At 37.8% G+C, this 20,683-nt stretch overlaps 1 protein-coding gene across 1 annotated transcript; it reads left to right on the plus strand.

Moving 5' to 3' along the window:
• The first annotated feature begins 9,629 nt into the window (after nucleotides 1-9,629).
• GPRC6A (G protein-coupled receptor class C group 6 member A) lies at nucleotides 9,630-20,453 on the plus strand. The gene is made up of 6 exons (XM_057368973.1): nucleotides 9,630-9,823; nucleotides 11,085-11,388; nucleotides 13,089-13,916; nucleotides 16,731-16,943; nucleotides 17,884-18,007; nucleotides 19,336-20,453. The coding sequence occupies exons 1-6, from the start codon at nucleotides 9,630-9,632 to the stop codon at nucleotides 20,451-20,453; spliced, it is 2,781 nt and encodes a 926-aa protein (XP_057224956.1).
• Nucleotides 20,454-20,683: the final 230 nt, after the last annotated feature.

Raw genomic sequence — 20,683 nt, forward strand, 5'->3', positions numbered from 1 at the left:
TTAATATACATATTATACTTAATGACAATGTGAGAGCAATTCAATGCCTGATCCAGAGGCAATAGTATCCTTCCCACTGACTTCAATGGGCTCTTGATTAGGTCCTTATTTGCTGAGCAAACACTAGATAAAAGTTCACTTTGTCACGTGTACACGGTCACAGAAGTATTGTGCTGTAAGAAAAAACATGATTTCTTGCTGCTAACAGATTCTGGAATCTGCTCTGGAGGAAAACTAATTCAAATATATGCTTGAGGAGTTCTGTTGCTTACTGTCAAAGATCTTACCTCAACCACAAAGTGGCCATACTGTTTGCAGAAATTCCGAGCAATCCTGGCTGAGGACAAGATCCTTGGGATARCTGGGATAGTGGACACAAACCCATGCACACCTTGGGGAGGGCACAATAGGAAACCTTGTGTGATACAGAGGATCTCAGTTGATACGGGTTTCCTGGTAAAGGGATACTGGGTGTGCTCAGTAACAGCGAGATTCCCGGTGCTCAGGGCACTTCCCAAACGACTGATGTTAAATAAGGCACCTTGCTRTTTCTTATTCTGTTTAACACACCAAGCCAAAGGAGGCTGAGTATCTGCTCAGCTKCAGCCAGCCTGAGCTAGTCCTCTCCTTCTCCTGGAGCACCTTCAACACCACCTGTTCCACCTGCTACGTGTTTTGAAAACAACAGAAAGGTCTTTGCTGTGTCTCTTATCAACAGATGGATTCTGTGATTAAGTGCATGGAAAATTGGTGCAGGATTTAGCAGCACATCCCACTGCAATCCAAACCAACTCGAGTTAAGGGCATCCTGAAGTGATGCCTGGGTTTCTATGATGGCACTCAATAAAGGGTGCTCTAAGAGACAGGTTTTATTCCATGCTTTTAGCATGTCAGATTTACCCTTCACCAGTTTTGTTTCCTTGTTTKGACTATTTTCATGGAGTTATAGGATCATTAAGGTTRAAAAAGACCTTCAAAATCATTAAGTCCAGCTTTTGAATACCGCTATAGCCACTAAATCACATCACAGTATTTCAGYAGTCAGGGGAATTCCACAGAGAAACTTTTTAGATCTCATAATGCATTYTAATTAGGGGTGAAGAAGGATAACACATGGCAACAGAGACCAGCCCTTTATCTAGCTACATACTGAATTTTTCACATATTTGCATATAAGAAAATATGCATGGATATTTATCTAAAATAATAGCTGCTCATTTATCTAATTCCAATCAAATACTACTGCTACACTTCATTAAAAACAAGGCACTTGGAAATGCACTGTTTACAAATCRGAAATAATATAAATAAACCAGACTGAATAAGGGTTAGACCTTTAGARAAAGAGAAAGCTCTCAAGGGAATGAAATTCTTGATGAGAAGCTCTGGAAACTACGGGGGTTTTTTCAAAATATTTGTGTTGGATCCATGGGGTTAAACAATTCTGACCCTAAAACGCACTTTTCATTTCTTTTCTTTCATGCTTCCATTTACATTTGTATCCCAATAGAGCAATGAATATGCTACATTGCCATTAAAACTTCTGTCTTCACAGATCTTGGTACTTAACAGATCATACTGGACTTTGAATTGGAAAGCATGTAGTAATATTTCTGAGCRTGATAGTCTTATACTTAAACTGGAGATATGTCATATTTCAGTCCTGGGGGGTACAGACGAGTCTAGTGTAGCCTAAATATCTTTGCAGAATTAGGTTGTAAATTACTCTGTTGTAATGCACAAAATAATTTCATTTTCTATTTCCTAATTTCTCATTAATGAGATGCGGCACCTGTGCAGAGACCTTTTTTAGTGCCTCACTTCTTGTAATCATGATAGCATGAATCCCCTTTCATTAACCTGCAGATATATTCATAGACTCTAATGGGAACTATGCTACTTACCATYRTCATCATCATCRTTATTATTATTGTTATCATCATCAGGTTTTTATTGTGCCTGGTTGATGATTTGTGAATGCTTTCATGTGGAAATAATGACATTACCTTTTTAAACCAAGATATTGCCTCAGGAACAATGAGAAAATATTTGCAGTTTTTAAGTCCATGAAGTGGGCTTACAAGAATGATGAAGAAAGGTTCTTAACCAAGTCCTGTAGTGCCAGGGCAAGAGGCAATGACTTAAAAGTGAGAGAGGGTATATTTAATTGCATATAAGGAAGAYATTTTTTACAGTGAGGAGGGTGAGGCRCTGGAACAAGTTGCCCAGAGAAGTTGTGAGTGYCCCATACCTGAAAGTGTTCAAGGCYRGGTTGGATGATGGGGMTTTGAGCAAYCTGGTCTAGTGCAAGGTGTCCCTGTGCCTRTGGCAGGAGGTTTGSAATGAGATGATCTTTAATRGTCTTTTTCAGCTCAAACCATTCTATGTGTCTAAGAATCTGCTGTCCTTATTCAACTTCTTAGACAAATGATTGTCAAAGAATTCTGCATTCACGTAAGTACAGATTTCGAAGATTTAGAAGAAGCAGTATCTGCATTTCAATGTATTAGGGGAAGAGGAAGGATTTTAACAAGTTTGGRTGTAAGTTGCCATACAAATATGATTTTTCTTTTCACTAGGAGTGACAYTAAAACAGATCTTCCCCAGTGGGTGATGGAAATTTACGTGAAGGAATTGATGTATGARAAGAAGGAAACCATTCTGATTTAAAACCAGACCAAACCAAACAGACTGAACAAACAAACAAACAAAAAAACCCCTGAAAAAGCAACAGATGGAAAAATACTATATGTATTGGCCTCAAACTCATTAAGTTCTTTTTTCTTGCTTCCCCTCTGGGTAATTTATAAATTATATAAAACCCTTTTTCTGTTGAAAGAAGGGGAATCTTTAAAAAAACTTGTGGTACAAGGATTTATGCATATCCTTTCAGTCTTTAGAGTGTGTCCATCTAACAGAAAATACTGGTGTATATTTCTGTCTTTTAAACATAGAAATATTTAAGTATAACTCAAAGAAAATATTAACCCTTTTTTTCCTTTTTCAAATAAAACTTCCTTGGTTTTCTATGAAATCATGATATTTCTGTCTGGCTGTGTGGCAATAACCATTTCATCAATGTAGGTCTGGATGGGAGTACCTGAAAACTGATGAAAATTTAATTCCAGAAAATCTACTGGAGAAAATATCTGTAATAGATGAAATATTCACTTAACTAATGTGTTTTTCCTCTGTCCTTAGTTAATTCTCGTAAATTTGTACTATGTTTTGGATAGCTGCTAACACAATTTGTGCCTTCTTCCAATTAATGGAGGTCATGACAGCTGTTCTATCACCCTCAGCTTTAAAGGCTGGGTGATTGCAAAGAGATTTGATACCAGACTTAAGATTAGTTGTGATTTTATGTATTGGTAGCTATTTTATATTGTATTTTTTTTAAAAAGTGTTTAAGCAGAATACTTGTGAGAGTAACTGCAGATTAATGGGTTTATCCATCCTTGAGGTATGTCTTCAAAGACAATTTCTTGTCAGGAACAGAAATTAATTACAGCTGAATCTTCTTTCCTATTTTCTTGTTAGTCAAAGTCAGTAATGAAAGATTTTTGTACATGTAAGCTGTCCTTAACAACAGTACACAATATTCTGTAGGAAGTGTGTAGAACSTTATGTTACTCTACAAGATTATAACAGTGAACATTTTAGTAGTAAACATTACCAATGGTTTTAATGTGGGAAACTTTTTTTTTTTCCCCTCAATCTTTCAACCTGAAGGTTGAAGTCAGCCTCCAGAGCGACTTGTGGATTTGCTGTTTTGGGTTCTTTTCCTTATCTGAAAGGAATTTTTATGAGTGTCACCTGTTCTACCTGTACTCTCTTTGCAGGTGTATGTTTACTTATATAACACAATCAGTTAAATATTGTAAGGTGAACTGAAAACTTTTAAGATCTCAAGAGAAAATCAAAGTAAATTTAAAAGTGCAGAATAAGGGTGACAGTGACGACCTTGAACCAATAATCATCAAATCTGAACTGAGCTGGCTAAGACAAAAAAACAATCTACCTTCAGGAATCTTGTTCTTTGCCTGCAGAGTTCCTCACAGCTGGGTAAGGAGCTCCCAACAGCTTATCTCCTGTACAAACATAAGGAGATTTAGGTTCTCAGAAACAGAGTTCCCCAAGACCTACTGTCTGAGTTCAGGACTGCCTACAGTAGTTTGTCCTGAATGGAGTCTTAAATCCCACTTGCATCTTCTGCAGTTCGGCATCTATGGACTCCTATACCTCCCAGACACTATTGAATGTGGCATTAACACAGAAATACACAATAGATGAGATTGGAAGAGACACCTGGAAATCCTCCAGTCCAATCCTAAAGTATCTTTCTCTGTGCAGATARTTAAGCATTCTGGGAAGAGCTTTGTACTTGCTCAGATATGTGTTTTCACAGTGACAAGATGAAGATTTATGAAATCAGGGAAAGTGAAGACCAGCTCTTTTCCTGGTGTGGTGTTTTAGGTCCTCTTAGCCAACACATTTGGGAAATGTGGACTCAATTCTCTCCTCTATCTGAACAGTCTTAAAGCCATGTTTTCCAAAAGTGCTCTTCTTAAGTATGCTGAGAGAAGAAAGCAAACGAATTCTCACTTCTTTTTATGCTGATATTTGCATACGGTTGAGCATTTAAATTTTCATTATATGGTTTAATAATTAAGGCATTGCCTTAATAATTAAGGTCCACCTGATTTTCAGTCCTTGTTTCCAAAACCTATTTTCATTTATTTTATTCAAATTACTGTTTAAATTACCAGTACCARCTTTATYTCCAAAATGACTGAAGAAAAATGCTAATATTTTTAAATGAATTTATGTGGCACAAGCAGTGCTAGAGTTAAAAATGCACTAAGCACTATTTGCAAAAGTGATTTAATGAGAATAAGCACAAGGTCAAGATGGCTATCTCAGTTTATGTGGTTATCTGTCCCTTTAACAGCCTGTATTCAAAAACAACACTCTSAGATCCACTAAAAATCAATACTCTTGGAGATGTCTAAAAACTGTAACTACTTACATTTTTAAATTCCTATAGACTTAATTTTATTTTGAGCTGTTTTTCTTGTTAATAATGCTGAGACACTTGGCACCAACTTCATACCTGTTTGTCTCTGGCATTTTTGTGTGAGATGATCTCCAGCCTGGTGTTCTTGCTGATGGGCATTTCCAAAGCATGCCAAATATACTGGGCAATACAATCCCAGTAATTTCTCAATATGCTGAGTCTCTGAGGAGGGCTCTTACTGCTCAGGCAAGAAGGGCTGTCTCAAATCGTCAATGACATTCCAGTAAGCAGGGAGCACTGGGAAGAGAGAGATTTGAGCCCCCTCCTTTACATAGCAAAGATCTCACTCTGAAATTCTGAGCAGTCTCTGGAAGAAGGACCCCTGGCCTCCAGTCTCTCAGGAGAAAGCCCAAATACCTAAATTAGAGGTTTTCCTTCCCTCTGGGTGACCCTTTCACCGCAGGCTGGGACCAAATATTTGCATTGTCAACAGACAAATGACATTTTTTCTCTCTTGTTTTTCAATCAAGAGAGACGGAGATGGAACAAAGGAGAGAAATAAAACCTGGTAAAAAATTCTGAAAAGGTCATCTCAATAAGCTGGGTCATGCCTACCATGCTGGSTTTTTTGAAAAATAGTCCTGCACCCAGCCTGTGGCTGGGTGGGATAGGAGCARCCTTCAGTTTTAGAATGGGAAAAAATATTTGCCATCAACATCAGAAAATTCAAATCCCCTTGATTTTTCATGTCAAAATTGTATTTGACTTGAAATTTAATTTAAGTGTATGAAAATAGTAGACAGAGAAATTAAGTGAAACAAATATCTCTGATCTGAACTAAGAGAAAATATAGGCATTAGTTCCAGTGTAGGATTTTTCACAACTCTGTTTTAATTTCTTCAATCACTTTTCTAGTATAAACAGCAGAGGTGCGCTGAATATGCATGATATGAACTATTGACTAAAACATGTTCCATAAAAAAATGGCTATGAGACTGCCTAGGGACTAGACTTGCCTGACAGCCCAGGGAGGAGGTTGAAGGCACTGCCAGGGCCCTTCTCTGTGCAGATGATTTAGCATCTCAGTTTTCCACCAGAAGTACTCCAACAAGGTCATTTGCATCAGGGGAAAATATACTTTCAAGGAACATCAGGAGACACATTACAACATTGTGACCTGATAAAGAAAAACAGGATTTGTCCTTCCCATCATGCAGCTCAGCTGACACCCTCTAGAGGACAAAACCAATGAACTTGAAAATTGAGTTAGTTTGTTTCTCAGGAATTAATGTGAACTGCTGGCTTCCATCCAAATTCCATTTCACTGTTGATGTATTTTTAATTTTTATCTTTGTTTGTTTTTTATAACAGACCACAGATCAAACTAATGGGTATTTGTCTTCCCATTTTAATTTTCATATTTAATATTAAGCTAAGTAAGTCCCAATAAATGCAACAATTTTTAAAAGGTACTTGAAATTAAGTAGTTAAATACCTGCTTCTTTTTTTCCCATTGTTTAAACTTTCTTAAAAATATTTAGTAAAACAAATCATTGGATTAAACACTATAACTCTATTGATCTAGAAAGCTGTCAGTTCTAACCAGTATTTAATCTTCTTAATTCAAATTATGGGATTTTATTTGAATTTGCTGGGTTCTCCAAACAGGGCAATTGCCATTGTGTCAGGGTAAGTTTTTTCTGAGGGAAGGGGTTTTACCCTACTCCTTTGAATAGAGGTGAGAATATCCATTTTTTTTCTTTATTCTCTTAAAAATTGTGCATGCATGGCAGAGGATTTTGCTGTCTCTTGTATGTCGGTTTGGAAAAAGTAGAATTAAAACCAGTTTAAAATAGAAAGTAATGGAAAATATCTTTCTCCTTTAACAGWATCTGACTGGATGGGCTCCAGAAAAAAAAGATAGATTCCTGCTGGAATCTGAGCCATTATCTTCTCCATGAGAAACAACAGCTAGGACAAAGAAATTCAGCCAAAATGTTGGTCTGTTTYATGAACAGTGTAGTGACTCTTTGCTGGATGAAGTAACTGAGAGTTACAAACTTCCTTCTGTGCAAAAGCCATAACCTGTCCAGGTCTAGAGGCTGCAAAGACAGGGGGATCAGGTGGTCCATGCACAGGTGTCCACTGCTCTGGGGTTACACTCTSTTGTTCTCATACTCAGGTCCCCCAGATTCTCTTGTGCATTGTGCCAAAGAAAACAGAAACTTGAAAACAGTTCAATTCTGCAATACTGCATTAGGATGAGGTATCTCAGTAAGACAGCTATGTACTTCTCATCACTAGTAGTAATTATGAGATACAGGTCTTGAAAACAAACAAATCAATAAACCCTCTTGCTTTTAAAAATACACTGTGACATAAACTCTATGTAGGTGACTTGAAAGCATACCTTTTTTGTGTTTTGTGTTTTTATAAATAGCATGGAATTATGCACCAATTATATGTTATATATAAATTATACATGTTGTTTATTTCATCAACTTCCAGTTTCCAGAGTGACCAGGCAAGGATTTTTTTTTTATTTGTAGATAAAATCCTCTTCTATAGAAGTGAATCCGTTTTTAGAGACTGAACAAAGTTCCTTTTCTGACTCTAATCATAAATCATAACAAATCTGAAGTTTCAAATGATCWGTACTGTATTTCCGTTGAGTCCTTATTGCAATACTTAGTGTTCAGCTCTTAAAAGTTATATTTTATACTAATATTTCTTATAACTTGTTTAAGGAAAGGTCTAGCTCCAGTCTTATGCTTTAGCTACATCTAAGTATACACAAATTTAATATACAGAATTATATGCAAGGTAAAGGAAACACTAGAGTATGCAGAACTAGGCTTTAGTGTGCATTAGATGGCTGGTAAGGGATGAGTACGTGAGTATCTGCAAGTGAATGTCTCATAACTCAGGGCCAGTGTCTGACTACAATTAATGTTATAAGTCAAAAGGCAAACTTCTRGAATAGCTGGAATTTTTGTGAGTCAGTGCAGAAGTAGAATAYACTGGTAGCAGCATCTGCCCATAAATATATATGGTCAGATACATTARAGAAAAGGCAGGCAGCTGTTTACTATCTGCACTGACCCAGCAGAGAGAATGTCAAATGGAAAGAAAGAAAGCAGATGAAAGAAAGAAACACAAACTGTTACATTAGAAGAAAGAGGCCAAAGTTAACTTAACTAGGGAATAGCATTTGCACTTACAAGTATTTTGTCTATTGATTTGCATTTGCAAGAAGTATCTTGGTTGTAAATGCACCAATTACAAAGTCACTATTGAGGAAACAAGCAAAATATAATGATTTGAATAATTTATACAATACACATTATGCTTATCAGAAAGAATACATAACAGACATCCCATTTCTTATTTTGTTTGCTAGTGAATAAACCTTGATTCAAATTTTCTATGTAAAACCTAGATTTTATTCAGTCACAGACAATAAACACWACAACTGAACCCATTCTTTTGGGASTGTTTTGGCCTTCTACCAAAAGCAGAAAAATCTGAAGAAGCCATTATAATAAAACAGAGAAATAAACCAATGTCAGGAACAGAGAGGGATTATTGTCAAATCTGTGACACTCACAAGAATTGGTATTGTTTATTAGCATAAGTCATGTTTCTGTCCTAAGGAGTTTCACTTTRATGTTTAAGGTTGGGGTTTAGGAAAGCTGAGAGTCCAGCTTCTGCTTCTCTTTTCCCCTAGTTCCCTTCTGGCACACATCTGATTCCTGTGAATCTGAAGGGAATGGTGGTGGTGAGAACARCCACTTCCCATTCCTCCCACAGCACAGGAACTACTGTTCGTGCGCTAGTGTCCTCAGTCAGAAGAGGAAAAAAGCAAAAACTACAGCTGATGTTATTATTTCCCACTGTTCTGTGTTTATCASATTAGCCAGCAGCAGACTTGGCCTGGTTTGTAATTACAGAACTTGATCCAAAACCTACTGAAGTCCCTAGGACATGTGCCTCAGAACCAGTAATATTAACTTATCCAAACAATTTTTATACAAGGATTTTAAAACACACAGAAAAGGGAGAGAGAARAGCAGCCTTTTGGTAGTTTTGGGTTGGGATTTTTGAACCAGAATCTGATATGAAGMATGCTGTGACAGGGGCTTTTTCATTTTAGCCTTCTTTGGACCAGACCCTGGTCAAAAAWATTGTCACAGCAGTGTCACTACTACTATATTACATGAGTGCTTCTTTGCACCCTGTACTCAGTTGGAAAGTATTCAAAACAAGCTCAAATTTATACCAAAATATTTGCCACATGTTTCAGATAAGGTATCATAAACTTTGAACACAGCAAAGAGATTTAATGTACAACATTTCCTTTTAAATTTCACTTATGTTTCTCCCTCCCTCTCGAATCTCACACCCCTGCACTCTCATGTTTTATGTGACAGCACTGCTTTAGTACCTTCAATAAAATAGCCTTGGCCAGTGAGGCAAATACAAGCACCTTATGAGGTGTGACCAACTTTTGAGTGCAGCCTTTGTCCTTTGCTGCTCTTTACAGATGACACAGGAGCCCTTGTTGGCACTGCAGCTTGATTCAAATCTGGGAGTGAGGGAGCAAAACAGAAACATGGCATTTGTTATCTTTTTGATCCCCTGCTTTGTGATCAGCACAGACATCGCTTTCTCCTGCCAGAATGCTGACGACTTCGTGGGTGCCAGTTCTCCGGGGGACATTGTTATTGGAGGCTTGTTYGCAGTTCACAGTGAAATGCTGCATCCAGAGGAAGATCCCATCAAGCCAGTAATTCAGAATTGTGCTGGGTGAGTAATACTGGCGATTATACATACAGCAAAGAAGAGAGCASTGACTTTGGGCATGAAGCTCTTACATTCAGGTCAACTAATTCTGGTGCTCTTGCTTTGCTTAGTCTTTAAAAATTCCTTGGACATCACATAAACTTCATGTAAATTAATATTGGATGACAGTAACTATGGCAAAGTTACAATAAAAAATACCATGGCTGCCTGGGGCAGAGAATGAGCATTGGAACCTATTTCAATCTTCACAGATTATCAAATAGCCTTGGAGGTTTGTGCTATCATCTGATTTCTGTGCTCATGTTAATTTGCTATAGYTCTGAAGGACTCTGCTGGCAGCTATCCATTATTTGTTATGAAGCTGAACTGACATGATTTGAACACAGGCAGACTATTCCATTTTACCTAAGCCCATAGTAAAGTCTGTCTCCCATCTCTCAGGCAGTTCAGCTGTAATCTGTGATCGACCTTGCTGATTACATTGTAGTTATTTTTGTAATTACTATAATTATTACACTTTGAATTATTGATTTTTTTGTTGTGGGATAGATTACATATAAGCTTCTCAACATGTATGCATTCTATGCATCAGAATATCTGTTTTTGTTGGCTCCAAATCCTACTGTACTTGAAACATGCATTTTTCTGGAATGCAAGAAAAGGAAACCTGGTGAATAAACTTTTCATAAGTCCAGAAATTCCAAATATGCAATTTAATAAAAAAAATTAATACAGATGCAAATCCACAAATTTTATTTGGATTTTGCAACTTAATCCCACATTTGAATTTAATAATCAGCTAGGTATGCAGGTGTCCATCTGGATTTATTGATTAAGCTGATAATTTTGTCTGTCTTCCATTATTTATCTATGGAGACATAAATTATCTCAGGACCATCGGAGATTTAATTTAGTTGTCAAGATTCGTAATCTTTAGAGAAATTTGTCTGAGAGGAAGGTTGGTTATATTGCACACATTTTGTTGTAGCTCCATTCTGATTAATCATCTGCTCTGACATTCACTGGAGATAAGGGGAAATAGCAGTGCTAACTTCATCTGGTCTAAAGAGTATTTTAGAAACACCAATGCAAGCACTAGAGACCTTGACCACTGAAATATTTCATTCTATTCTGAAATATTTAGTACTTCCTTTTCTTTGCTTCACACTTTCAGTGAAAGTAAATACATTTTTTTTTAAATACTTTGCTTCAAACTTGCTTCCAACAATGATTTTCTAAAAATACSTTCTGTGTCTCCTGACAGCTTTGAAATTCAAGTTTTTCTTCAGACMCTTGCAATGATACATGCTATTGAAACCATCAACAACTCAACACTCTTATCAGGAGTAACTCTGGGCTATGAAATCTATGACACATGTGCAGAAGTTACAAAAGCCATGGCATCTGCTCTGAGATTTCTGTCTAAATTCAATTCYTCTGAGGATGCTGTAGAGTTCAAGTGTAACTACTCAGACTACATCCCRAGAGTCAAGGCAGTCATTGGAGACAGCTACTCGGAGGTTTCGATGGCAGTTTCAAGGCTGTTGGCTTTGCAATTAATCCCACAGGTAGGTTTGAGGGAGTAATTTTCATTTGGACAGAGGTTCAACTTCACCCTGCTTAGAATAAAGGTGTTGTTCTGACCATAGGAATTGCAAAAGCCATTTACTACAGGGCAGGACTTGGTTCAGCCTAAGGATATCAGGGCAGTGGGCTTCAGCTCCAAGTGGAGGGCTTGATTTGCTTCCCCAAAMAAAGGCAATAAGGGATATTTTATATGCCCGAGGCACATTTATCCAAGTGATCTTTTAGGGTGATGCTGGGCTCTTGTCAGCCTGGCAGTGCCTTTAGTCAGTCCTGGTACTCAAGTGTGCCTTGGATGACACTAAAAGACTTTGTTCAGGCAGCAAAATTGCAGCTGCTGTGTCCGGAAAATTGCTCTAAAACAAAGATTTACTCCTGTTACGCTTCAAACAATTGTAGAAGAGAAAGAATACAACAGTTTAGATCCACACTTTTCCTTCCCAAAGCATCCTTCCCTATTTTTGACCTCTCTAGGACAAGTACAGTCCCACAATTGTGCTTAGGCCAGTGTTTACGTTCCTATTTTCAACTTTCTGAAAGAGTTGGGGTCAAGGCCARAACCAACAAGGAAGAAGCAGATTCWCTYCCACACCATCYTGTCCGRYACTTTGGTTTTGGCAATTGATATAAATTAACCCTGCAAAGTAGCAACACAGTAGCCAAATACATGGAAAAGGCATAAATCTGAACTAAAGATAACTTCTAACTGAATCTTCTCCTCTGCAATGGTAGGAAGTAATTCTGACCTCCAACGCCACCACAGGAGCTGTAGTAAGTATGAAACTAAAATGTCACACTTGAACATAATCAAAAGGCAAGTGACTAAAAAAAAAAAATCTGCATTAAGGCATAGATGTAAAATGGGACCCAACAGATTTTTCTTATCAACAGCATCTACAATGTTCTGACCTAGTAATACTTGATATCCYCTCCAGACAAGTGACTCTCATCTTGAAAAGCTTAGATTTACTTTTTAAGAACTGTCAAACAATATAGGGGAAAAAAGTTCCCACAAAAGAATTAAAAATTATTAAGATTTGAGAGATTTAATAGCAATATTCTATTTATGTTTTTCTAGCTACATTCACAAGAAAAAGATAATAAATCTTTTGTATGAAAGAATTAAAGCATTCTGTAGTATTGGTTACTGGTTTGTTTTTTTTCTGTGAGGTTGTTCCAACAGATTTAATGATCATTTTGAAATRTAGTAATTAAATCTTGGAGAGGAAAAAAAATGTATAAGTGAACCATACTAACACACTCAGTGATAGMAGAATACTACAAATTATAAGAGTGYTAGCAATTTGAATGGACACTCAAAAAATAGTCAATGTTTTRAATACTGTTGTGAAGAGCATGTTGACGGTACCTGAACAGAGTAAACCAAAATCTTTAAACTATCATAACTGTCATACCCATTTTGAAAGGATTTGCTCATGGCCTTTGCTGAATTATTTGGAAGAGAGTGGAAAAAAAAAAAAAAAAAAGGTGTTACTGGTACTGGGCATGAGTCTGCATCCTAAGAGCAGGGAGAGAGAATTTTCCCCATTTGGCTGCAGCTTGTCACTCACAGGAGGAGAGAGCCTGGGTCAGGTGGGAAGAAAAAGAAATCGTGGCAGCTGTGGATCTCTTGGCATCCTTTGGAGGGGACCGCATCCATAATTGAATTGTTCACTCTTCCTAGGTCAGTCCTGCATCATCAGCTGAAATCCTCAGTGACAAAATCAGGTTTCCTTCTTTCTTCAGGACTATTCCCAGTGATTTTCATCAGACAAGAGCAATGACCCGCTTGATYTGTGAATCGGGGTGGAACTGGATTGGAGTGATAGCCACTGATGATGACAATGGGCGGTTYGCTCTGGAGAGCTTTGGGGTCCAGGCTATGGCGAACAATGTTTGCATAGCTTTTAAAGAAATGCTGCCAGCCTACCTCTCTGACAGCACCTTTCACACCAAAGTTGATCGTGCAATTGAGAAGATTGTCAAGGAAAAAAGAGTAAATGTTATTGTTGTATTTATGAGACAGTTCCATGTGCTCAAACTATTCAAGAAGGCAATTGAGAGGAATGTTAAAAAAATTTGGATTGCAAGTGACAACTGGTCAGCTGCAGTCAAGATCAGTACAATTCCCAACATCAGACAGCTGGGAACTGTTGTGGGATTTGGATTTAAAAGTGGAGRCATCTCCTCATTCCAAGAGTTTCTGAGAAACCTCCATGAAAAGCCCACTGAAAACAACAAGTTTTTACGTGAATATATTACGCTTTTGTCAGTCTGTGCACACCTGGAATAYCATGATTTTCAAACATGCATCTCAAACCAGTCCCAGGATGATCTCTTGGAAAATGATGAGAGYAAACATCAGATCTGGAGAGATGATTTTTTGAATGCTAACATTGAACCGGGATTTATCCATAGCACTATGCTTGCGGTCTAYGCCATAGCTCACGCCATCAAAAGGCAATGCAAAGACAGAGACTGCAAGGATCCCTCTGCCTTCACTCCCTGGGAGGTACGATGTTGGTTCTTTCTGGTCTCATTCTTTCTGCCTAACTTTATGATCATTTTTGTTCCCATACTCCTGGAGATAAAGGCTTGGTCCATTTATTAAATGACTGAATTTCTTTTTCTGCTTTTCTTCACCTACTGAAATCACAGAGTATGTGCTAGAGCAGCAGGATCAGCTACAGTGATGGRACTACATCCCACTTTCCAGTTTATTCTCCTTTTCTTCGGCACATTAAATGTAGAAGCTCCTGGTGCTGAGCCATGGATGTGTTYTGCTGTAGATAGAGAATGATTATTGCATTTCACATACAGAGGGCTAAAAGGTGGTGGTAAATGTATAACCACCATCTCCTCCTTCATGGGTGCAATAACAGTGCCTGTAAACATGTGACTCTGACTCTACAGGTACAGAACTGATGTGCAGCTACCCTAACACTTCCCCCATCACTTTCAAAGAGCATGTAGAGCAGGCACCAGCTTTGGAGGTTTCTGTCTGTAGGCTCCTTGCTGGAACATCTTGTTAGCTACTCTGTAGGATAAAATAAAATGTACAGTCAATCTCCAGCTGACTTATCAGCTATTCAACTACTAGTGGCTGGTGCTGTTGCTGTAAATCACAGTAATACACATCATGAGTGCTCTCTAAATATGGGGACTCTGCAGAATAGGAGCATTCACCAAGGAATTTCAATCTTTCTCTCTCTCTCTCTCTCTCTCTCTTTCTCTCACCATTGTATCAGTTTTGTCTTAATTCAAGTATTTTCCTCTCGAATGATCTTTACTTGAAACTGAAAATGCAATACATTATTCCACTTATACTGAAGTGACTGGTAGGGAAATTAGACATGATCTTTAAGATGAGTGAGGTTTTTTTTATCACTATCTGCTGGGTGGGAAAAAAAGAGGAAAAATCAGGCAAGTAAACCTGACCTGACCTTTTACCCAAGAATCTGCTCAGGACTATTCACTTTTACACACTTTTACTCAGAGGATTAAACAAATGTTCATTTAAAAGTCAAACAACTGCTGAAGCACTCTGGCTTGCTCTGACCTCTTATCCTAGGTCAGGGCAGGTCAAACCAAGATATGGGATTTGAAAAAAAAAAAAAAAAAACACCAACCAATAACCCTGTAATAATCAGACTCCTACATGAATTACTAAAAGCTAATGGGACAAATTCAGGACTGCTATGTAGGAATGCAGMTTTATGTAACTACATTTACATCATCGCTGAACTAAATCCCAAACCACCCTAATTAAAACTCCTTTTAAGCTGTTAATCAGTCATGAAGAGAAGTGAAAGAGATTATTATTTCCCCTGTGATGTGCTCATAACATGTTTCTTCTGCACAGAAATTGAACCCTCTAGGAAGGGATATATATATATATATATATATATATATATATACAGAAAAGATTTAGGACCCAAATAATCCATATAGCATATCTTCATATACAGGGAAACAATAGAGTAATTGGCTTTACAGACTTTACAAAATAATAACCAGTAACACCAAAATGTTGCTAAATATTAGCCCCTTCTGTCTGAAGCTCAAGATTATTCAAAAAGCTCTGGTGTTCTCATATTGTTGGAGAAATTGGGAAAGCGGAGAACAGAAAGATTAAATTACTACTCTGAGTATATACAATCAAAAAAAGTCCTATTCAGCTCTACACAACTATGCAGTATCCAGATAAAAATAAATAATATTGGTTAGAAAAATACTGGTTCTTCACAAATTTTATTAATCCTCAAAAAAATTATAGTGTACATGAAAAAACCACCAGATTATATATACTGGATGTTACATAAATTTGACAAAACCCATGGAGGTATTATACCTGTCAGCATATTTGTTAAATTCTATGAATATCACAAATGGACCCATGTAAGAACATGCTTTTCAAACAAATTTGAACTCAGCCTTTCCCCAAACATTGAATTCTTTTTCTTGTCAGTTATTACTGTTGCCAAAAAYCACTAGGCCTGCTAAATAATAAAGCCTTTTCTTCGATTAAGAACCACRATAGCTAATGGGAATCCTTCTATGATCTCCCAGTGAGCTGGGAGTGTGCTGCATGTGCTTTGTCCTGTCCTTTTCTAGATTCATACAGACATTTTTCATCTGTTTGTGATGAGGGAGGCAGAAATTTTTCTCTGTTGAACAGAATGGATTGCAATATGAAGCTGGACAGTTGCCATATCAAAGCATCTTTGTTTTGGTATTTCCTATGACCTATCATAGGCCTTGCTGTTTATTGCTGTTGTGCCATTGATCTCTCCATCTGAGCAAATTGGCATGTATTGTTCATTTAACAGTTCTGGTTCTCACCTTGCCATACACAATTTCAGTCAGAGTCACAGCCAGACACTTCCAGACATGATGGGGAATTTACTGTTGAAGCAAATGTTGCCCAGATCAACTCTGACAATAAAGTAACAACAGGAGCACCCCCCATCACTGTTCTGTACAAGAAGGGGAGGGCCAAAAGACTCTTAGTTCCTGCAAGCAAAAATATTTTCTCTCCGAATATCATACCAAAATTTTCAAGGCTGGAAAAAAATACTAATATCAGAATCTGTACACATTGAATTGGTGTAAGAAATCATGACTTTTTTATTAATAGACTTTAAAGGTCAGCAGGATTGTCTGTGTAATTTAATTCTGTAAACAAAAATTATTTTAAATTTTGATATCCCTCTTAGTCCTAAAACCATTTTTTTAACTTGATGTTATCATACATATTTTAAACTACTCAGTTTGTCACACTGACATGATACTGGTATATGTTRTGGTTCCTTATGCTTATGTGCAGCTCCTTGAAGAACTTAAAAAAGTTGTAGTCATTGATGAAGGTAAGGAAGTCAAGTTTGACTCCAATGGAGATATGAGCACCAGTTATGATGTCCTTCTTTGGAAAGAAATTGATGGCCACATGGCAATCACCACTATGGCAGAATATGATGCAGACAAAGGTGGCTTTATCTTTGCGGATGAAGAGAAAAAAAAGGATTTTCTGGCTTTAAAGGTAACTTTTAATTTGTTGACATAATGTATGAGATTTGTTTCATACGATTACTTCTCCAGCATTTGTAACTGAAGCGTTTGTCAGCTAGAAATCTCTCATGTGGTTTAATGTTCTCCTTTAAAAGTTAAGAATCCTTTCTGAGTTTATTCAACCCCTTTTCATGAACCCTGAGATGGAGGTTAGCCTGTGAGCAGGCTCAGTGATTTAAAATTTATTTATTCTCCAGAATGCTATTAGTTATGTCTGTCCTAAGGATGCTATTACAGAATCCTACAAAGGGATTTTAAAATAAAAAATTGATAGCGTATAAAATGTCCTTTCTTATGTACCACCTCATTTGCTTTTTATATTCAGATTTAGATGTGTTGACTTTATTATTTAAAAAAAAAAAAAAAAAGAAAAAAAAAAAAGGTTTTGTTGTTTATTTACTCCTGTTAAAGCAGGGGTCAGCAATGTGAGTATGTGGTGCCCCAGCATTGATGTAGACAGGAGTAGTGGGTGGCCTGGACAATTCCTCCTGGGCTCAGAGCAGCTGAGCAGGATTTCAGGATCTTGTTTGTGAAGCAGCTCACTTAAATTCCCCATCAGTTGCTTCCGGGCATTCTTTGAAGCAGATCCTCTGCTAACTAAATTCAGGTTCAAAGCTGAATGGAAGACTTTCATCTAGGTACATACAAATTCAGTGATTGGCACTCAGGCCCCGCCAAAAATTTATCAGGTAAATAATGCCCCATTCTATTGCTCATTGACTGTGGAGAAAATACAAGAAATATGGATCCTACAATGTCGTTTTTCAAAATAATTTTTGGATTTCCTTAAAATATATATGATACCAAAAAGTAAAAACAAATTACAAAATTTCTGGAGGTTTGTATTAATGTTCCTTTGTAATTAGCTGTGCCTGAGCTGATGATCTTTTTTTTCCCTYTGTGCACTGCAGAAGGTTCAGTCAACATGCTCCCAGCACTGCAGGCCAGGCCAGGTGAAAAAGGTTACAGAAAGTCCACACACATGCTGCTATGAGTGYGTTTACTGCCCTGAAAACCATTACAGCAATCAAACAGGTAAAKAATTGTGGTCAATGCAATTGTTTTGTTTGAMTATAATAAGCCTAGACAACCTTGGRTTAAATTTTGGAATGGGACTTAAATATTTGCTTATGCTCAGTTTCCCATAAAACTTAGTATAAATGCTTCTTAAAAGGCCAAATTTAAAGCAATTGGATTGTCCAGCTGTCTAACAYTACCCTTTGCTAGGATGGAAATTCTGACTCATTTGTCAGYGAGATKGACTCTCATTAAGCAGAGCCTTTCYTCCCTCYYTTTCCATAGTACACCCAGTCCAGTAAGGAACCATTTCTTGACTTTAGGGTGCTGAGGCACTGGAACAGGTTGCCCAGAGAAGTTGTTATGGATGCCCCATTCTTRGAAGTGTTCAAGGACGTTGGATGGAGCTTTGAGCAACCTGGTGTAGTGGAAGGTGTCCTGTCCTCCTCCTGGCAGGGGAGCTGGAACTAGATGGTCTTGGAAAGTCCCTTCCAAACCAAACCATTCTACAAGCCTATGAATCTATGAAGTTCAAGACTTGTGTATTTTTCTTAGCAGCACATTTTGTATCTTACCACRGAGTACTGTGTAATTTGATATAACTGTACAGTAGCATTTTCTAGTATCAAATSTGATGTATACCTTACCACTGGTTCATTCATGGGTTTAAGCAAAAAAGGGGAAAATTAAATGCGGAGAAGAGAGATGGAATTAAGAAAATTAAGTCAGCATGTACTTTTTAATATCCTGAGTGCAGAAGGAAAGTAAATGTTACCTTCTTTTTCAATTAATTGTAAAATTTTTCCATATCAGGGGATAGGAATTGCAAAACAAAAATACCTTTCAAATCATTACATAAAGCAATACTTGTTCTTGCTATTGTATTTTAAAAGCTACCTGTAAAGAGARTGTTGGGGTGTTTTCTTGTTAAAATAACCAAACGAAAGAAAAACAGTTCAAATTTTTGCAAGAGAATTGGTTACTCTGGAGTCAGGTTTCAATTAAAGGTTGTTCCTCCAGAGCTCCGGCCAGGTCACRTTTATTTGGTCATTGATGACCAAGGCAGTTTTAGAACCCTGGCCATTTTCCCTCCTGGCTGCAGGCAAGGTTTGCTCCCCGCTGGCTCCCGACATTTGTCCTTTGCTCCTTGTGCCTCTGCCACCGCAGCCACCGCAGCCCTGCAGCTCCTCCAGCTGGACAGCGGCAGCAGGACTCAGACACAGTCAGACCCATCTCCCTTTAGCATCCCTTCCCACATTGCTCCTGTACCTCAAGTCCCTACAACCCACTTTGCAGTTTATTAACTTCGTGTTTCTAAGCCATCTTCCTTTTTTTTCTGCTTCCAGATATGGATTACTGCTATCCMTGTAACAATAAAACCTACTGGGCTCCCATCAACAGCACCACATGCTACAGAAAGACAATCTATTTCCTTGCCTGGACTGACTGGTTTGCYGTTTTCCTCCTCCTCCTCTCTGCTTTTGGAGTTGTGTTGGTTTTATCGATTTCTGTAATATTTACCAAAAACTTGGACACTCCAGTCGTAAAGGCGTCTGGCGGTCTGACTGTCTGCTATATTATTCTCTTCAGCCACTTCTTAATTTTTTTAAGCACTGTCTTCTTCATAGACATACCCACAGAATTCAAATGTAAGACTAGGCAAGCACTCTTTGGCATAAGTTTTACGCTCTGCATTTCATGTATTTTAATAAAGTCACTAAAAATTTTACTAGCTTTCAGCTTTGATCCCAAGCTTCAAAATTTCCTGAAATGCATGTATAAACCTATTACCACTGTGGTCACCTGCACTGGAATTCAAGTTATCATTTGCACCTTCTGGCTAATATTTMGGACACCTTTTGTAAATCAAAATTTCTCAATCCCAAGGTCAATAATTCTGGAGTGCAATGAGGGATCTATTGTAGCTTTTGGGATTATGTTGGGCTACATCGCTGCCCTAGCCTTTATTTGCTTTATATTTGCCTTTAAAGGTAGGAAGTTGCCAGAGAACTACAATGAAGCTAAATTCATCACTTTTGGCATGCTCATCTACTTTATAGCATGGATTGTGTTCATCCCTGTCTATGCGACTACATTTGGCAARTACTTGCCAGCAGTGGAAATCATCGTAGTTTTAATATCCAATTATGGAATCCTCTGCTGCACTTTCCTTCCAAAATGCTATATCATCATTTACAAGCAAGAAACAAACACAAAATCTGCCTTTCTCAAAATGGTTTACACTTACTCTTCTAAGAGTGCAGGCAGTGTTGCTGTCAGTCAGGTTTCTTTGGATTCAAAATCTTCCAGCCTCCGAGCTACTGTCACAGACTCGTGTAAAACTGAGAACTCTGTGAATGGAAACTGCCATTTCCAAGTGCCTGGGCAGCCACTAATAAAAGATAAARTTCTTCCTAAAAATTCTGCAAGGACTGTGGTCAGAAAAAGAGTCTCCAGCATATGACTGGCCAGAGTTAAACTACTGGAAGATAAAAAGCCATTCTAGGGAGCCATTTCTCTTTCAGATTTCTTTGCTTTTGGTATCCCCGAGGAGAGCAGGCCATGTGAAACCACCTTCTCTCCTGTACTCAGGCAGTTATCCAATACCAGATCTGAAAGGCTTTCCTGGCTCACAGAGTCCATCCCTTGCCCCTGCAAGCCCCGTGATGTGCAGTCCCTTCAGCAGCTCCCTTC

Source organism: Malurus melanocephalus, unplaced genomic scaffold, assembly GCF_030028575.1.
Source record: "Malurus melanocephalus ecotype Western Australia unplaced genomic scaffold, MMel_1.1 scaffold_100, whole genome shotgun sequence".
In the NCBI taxonomy this organism is placed as follows: Eukaryota; Metazoa; Chordata; class Aves; order Passeriformes; family Maluridae; genus Malurus; species Malurus melanocephalus.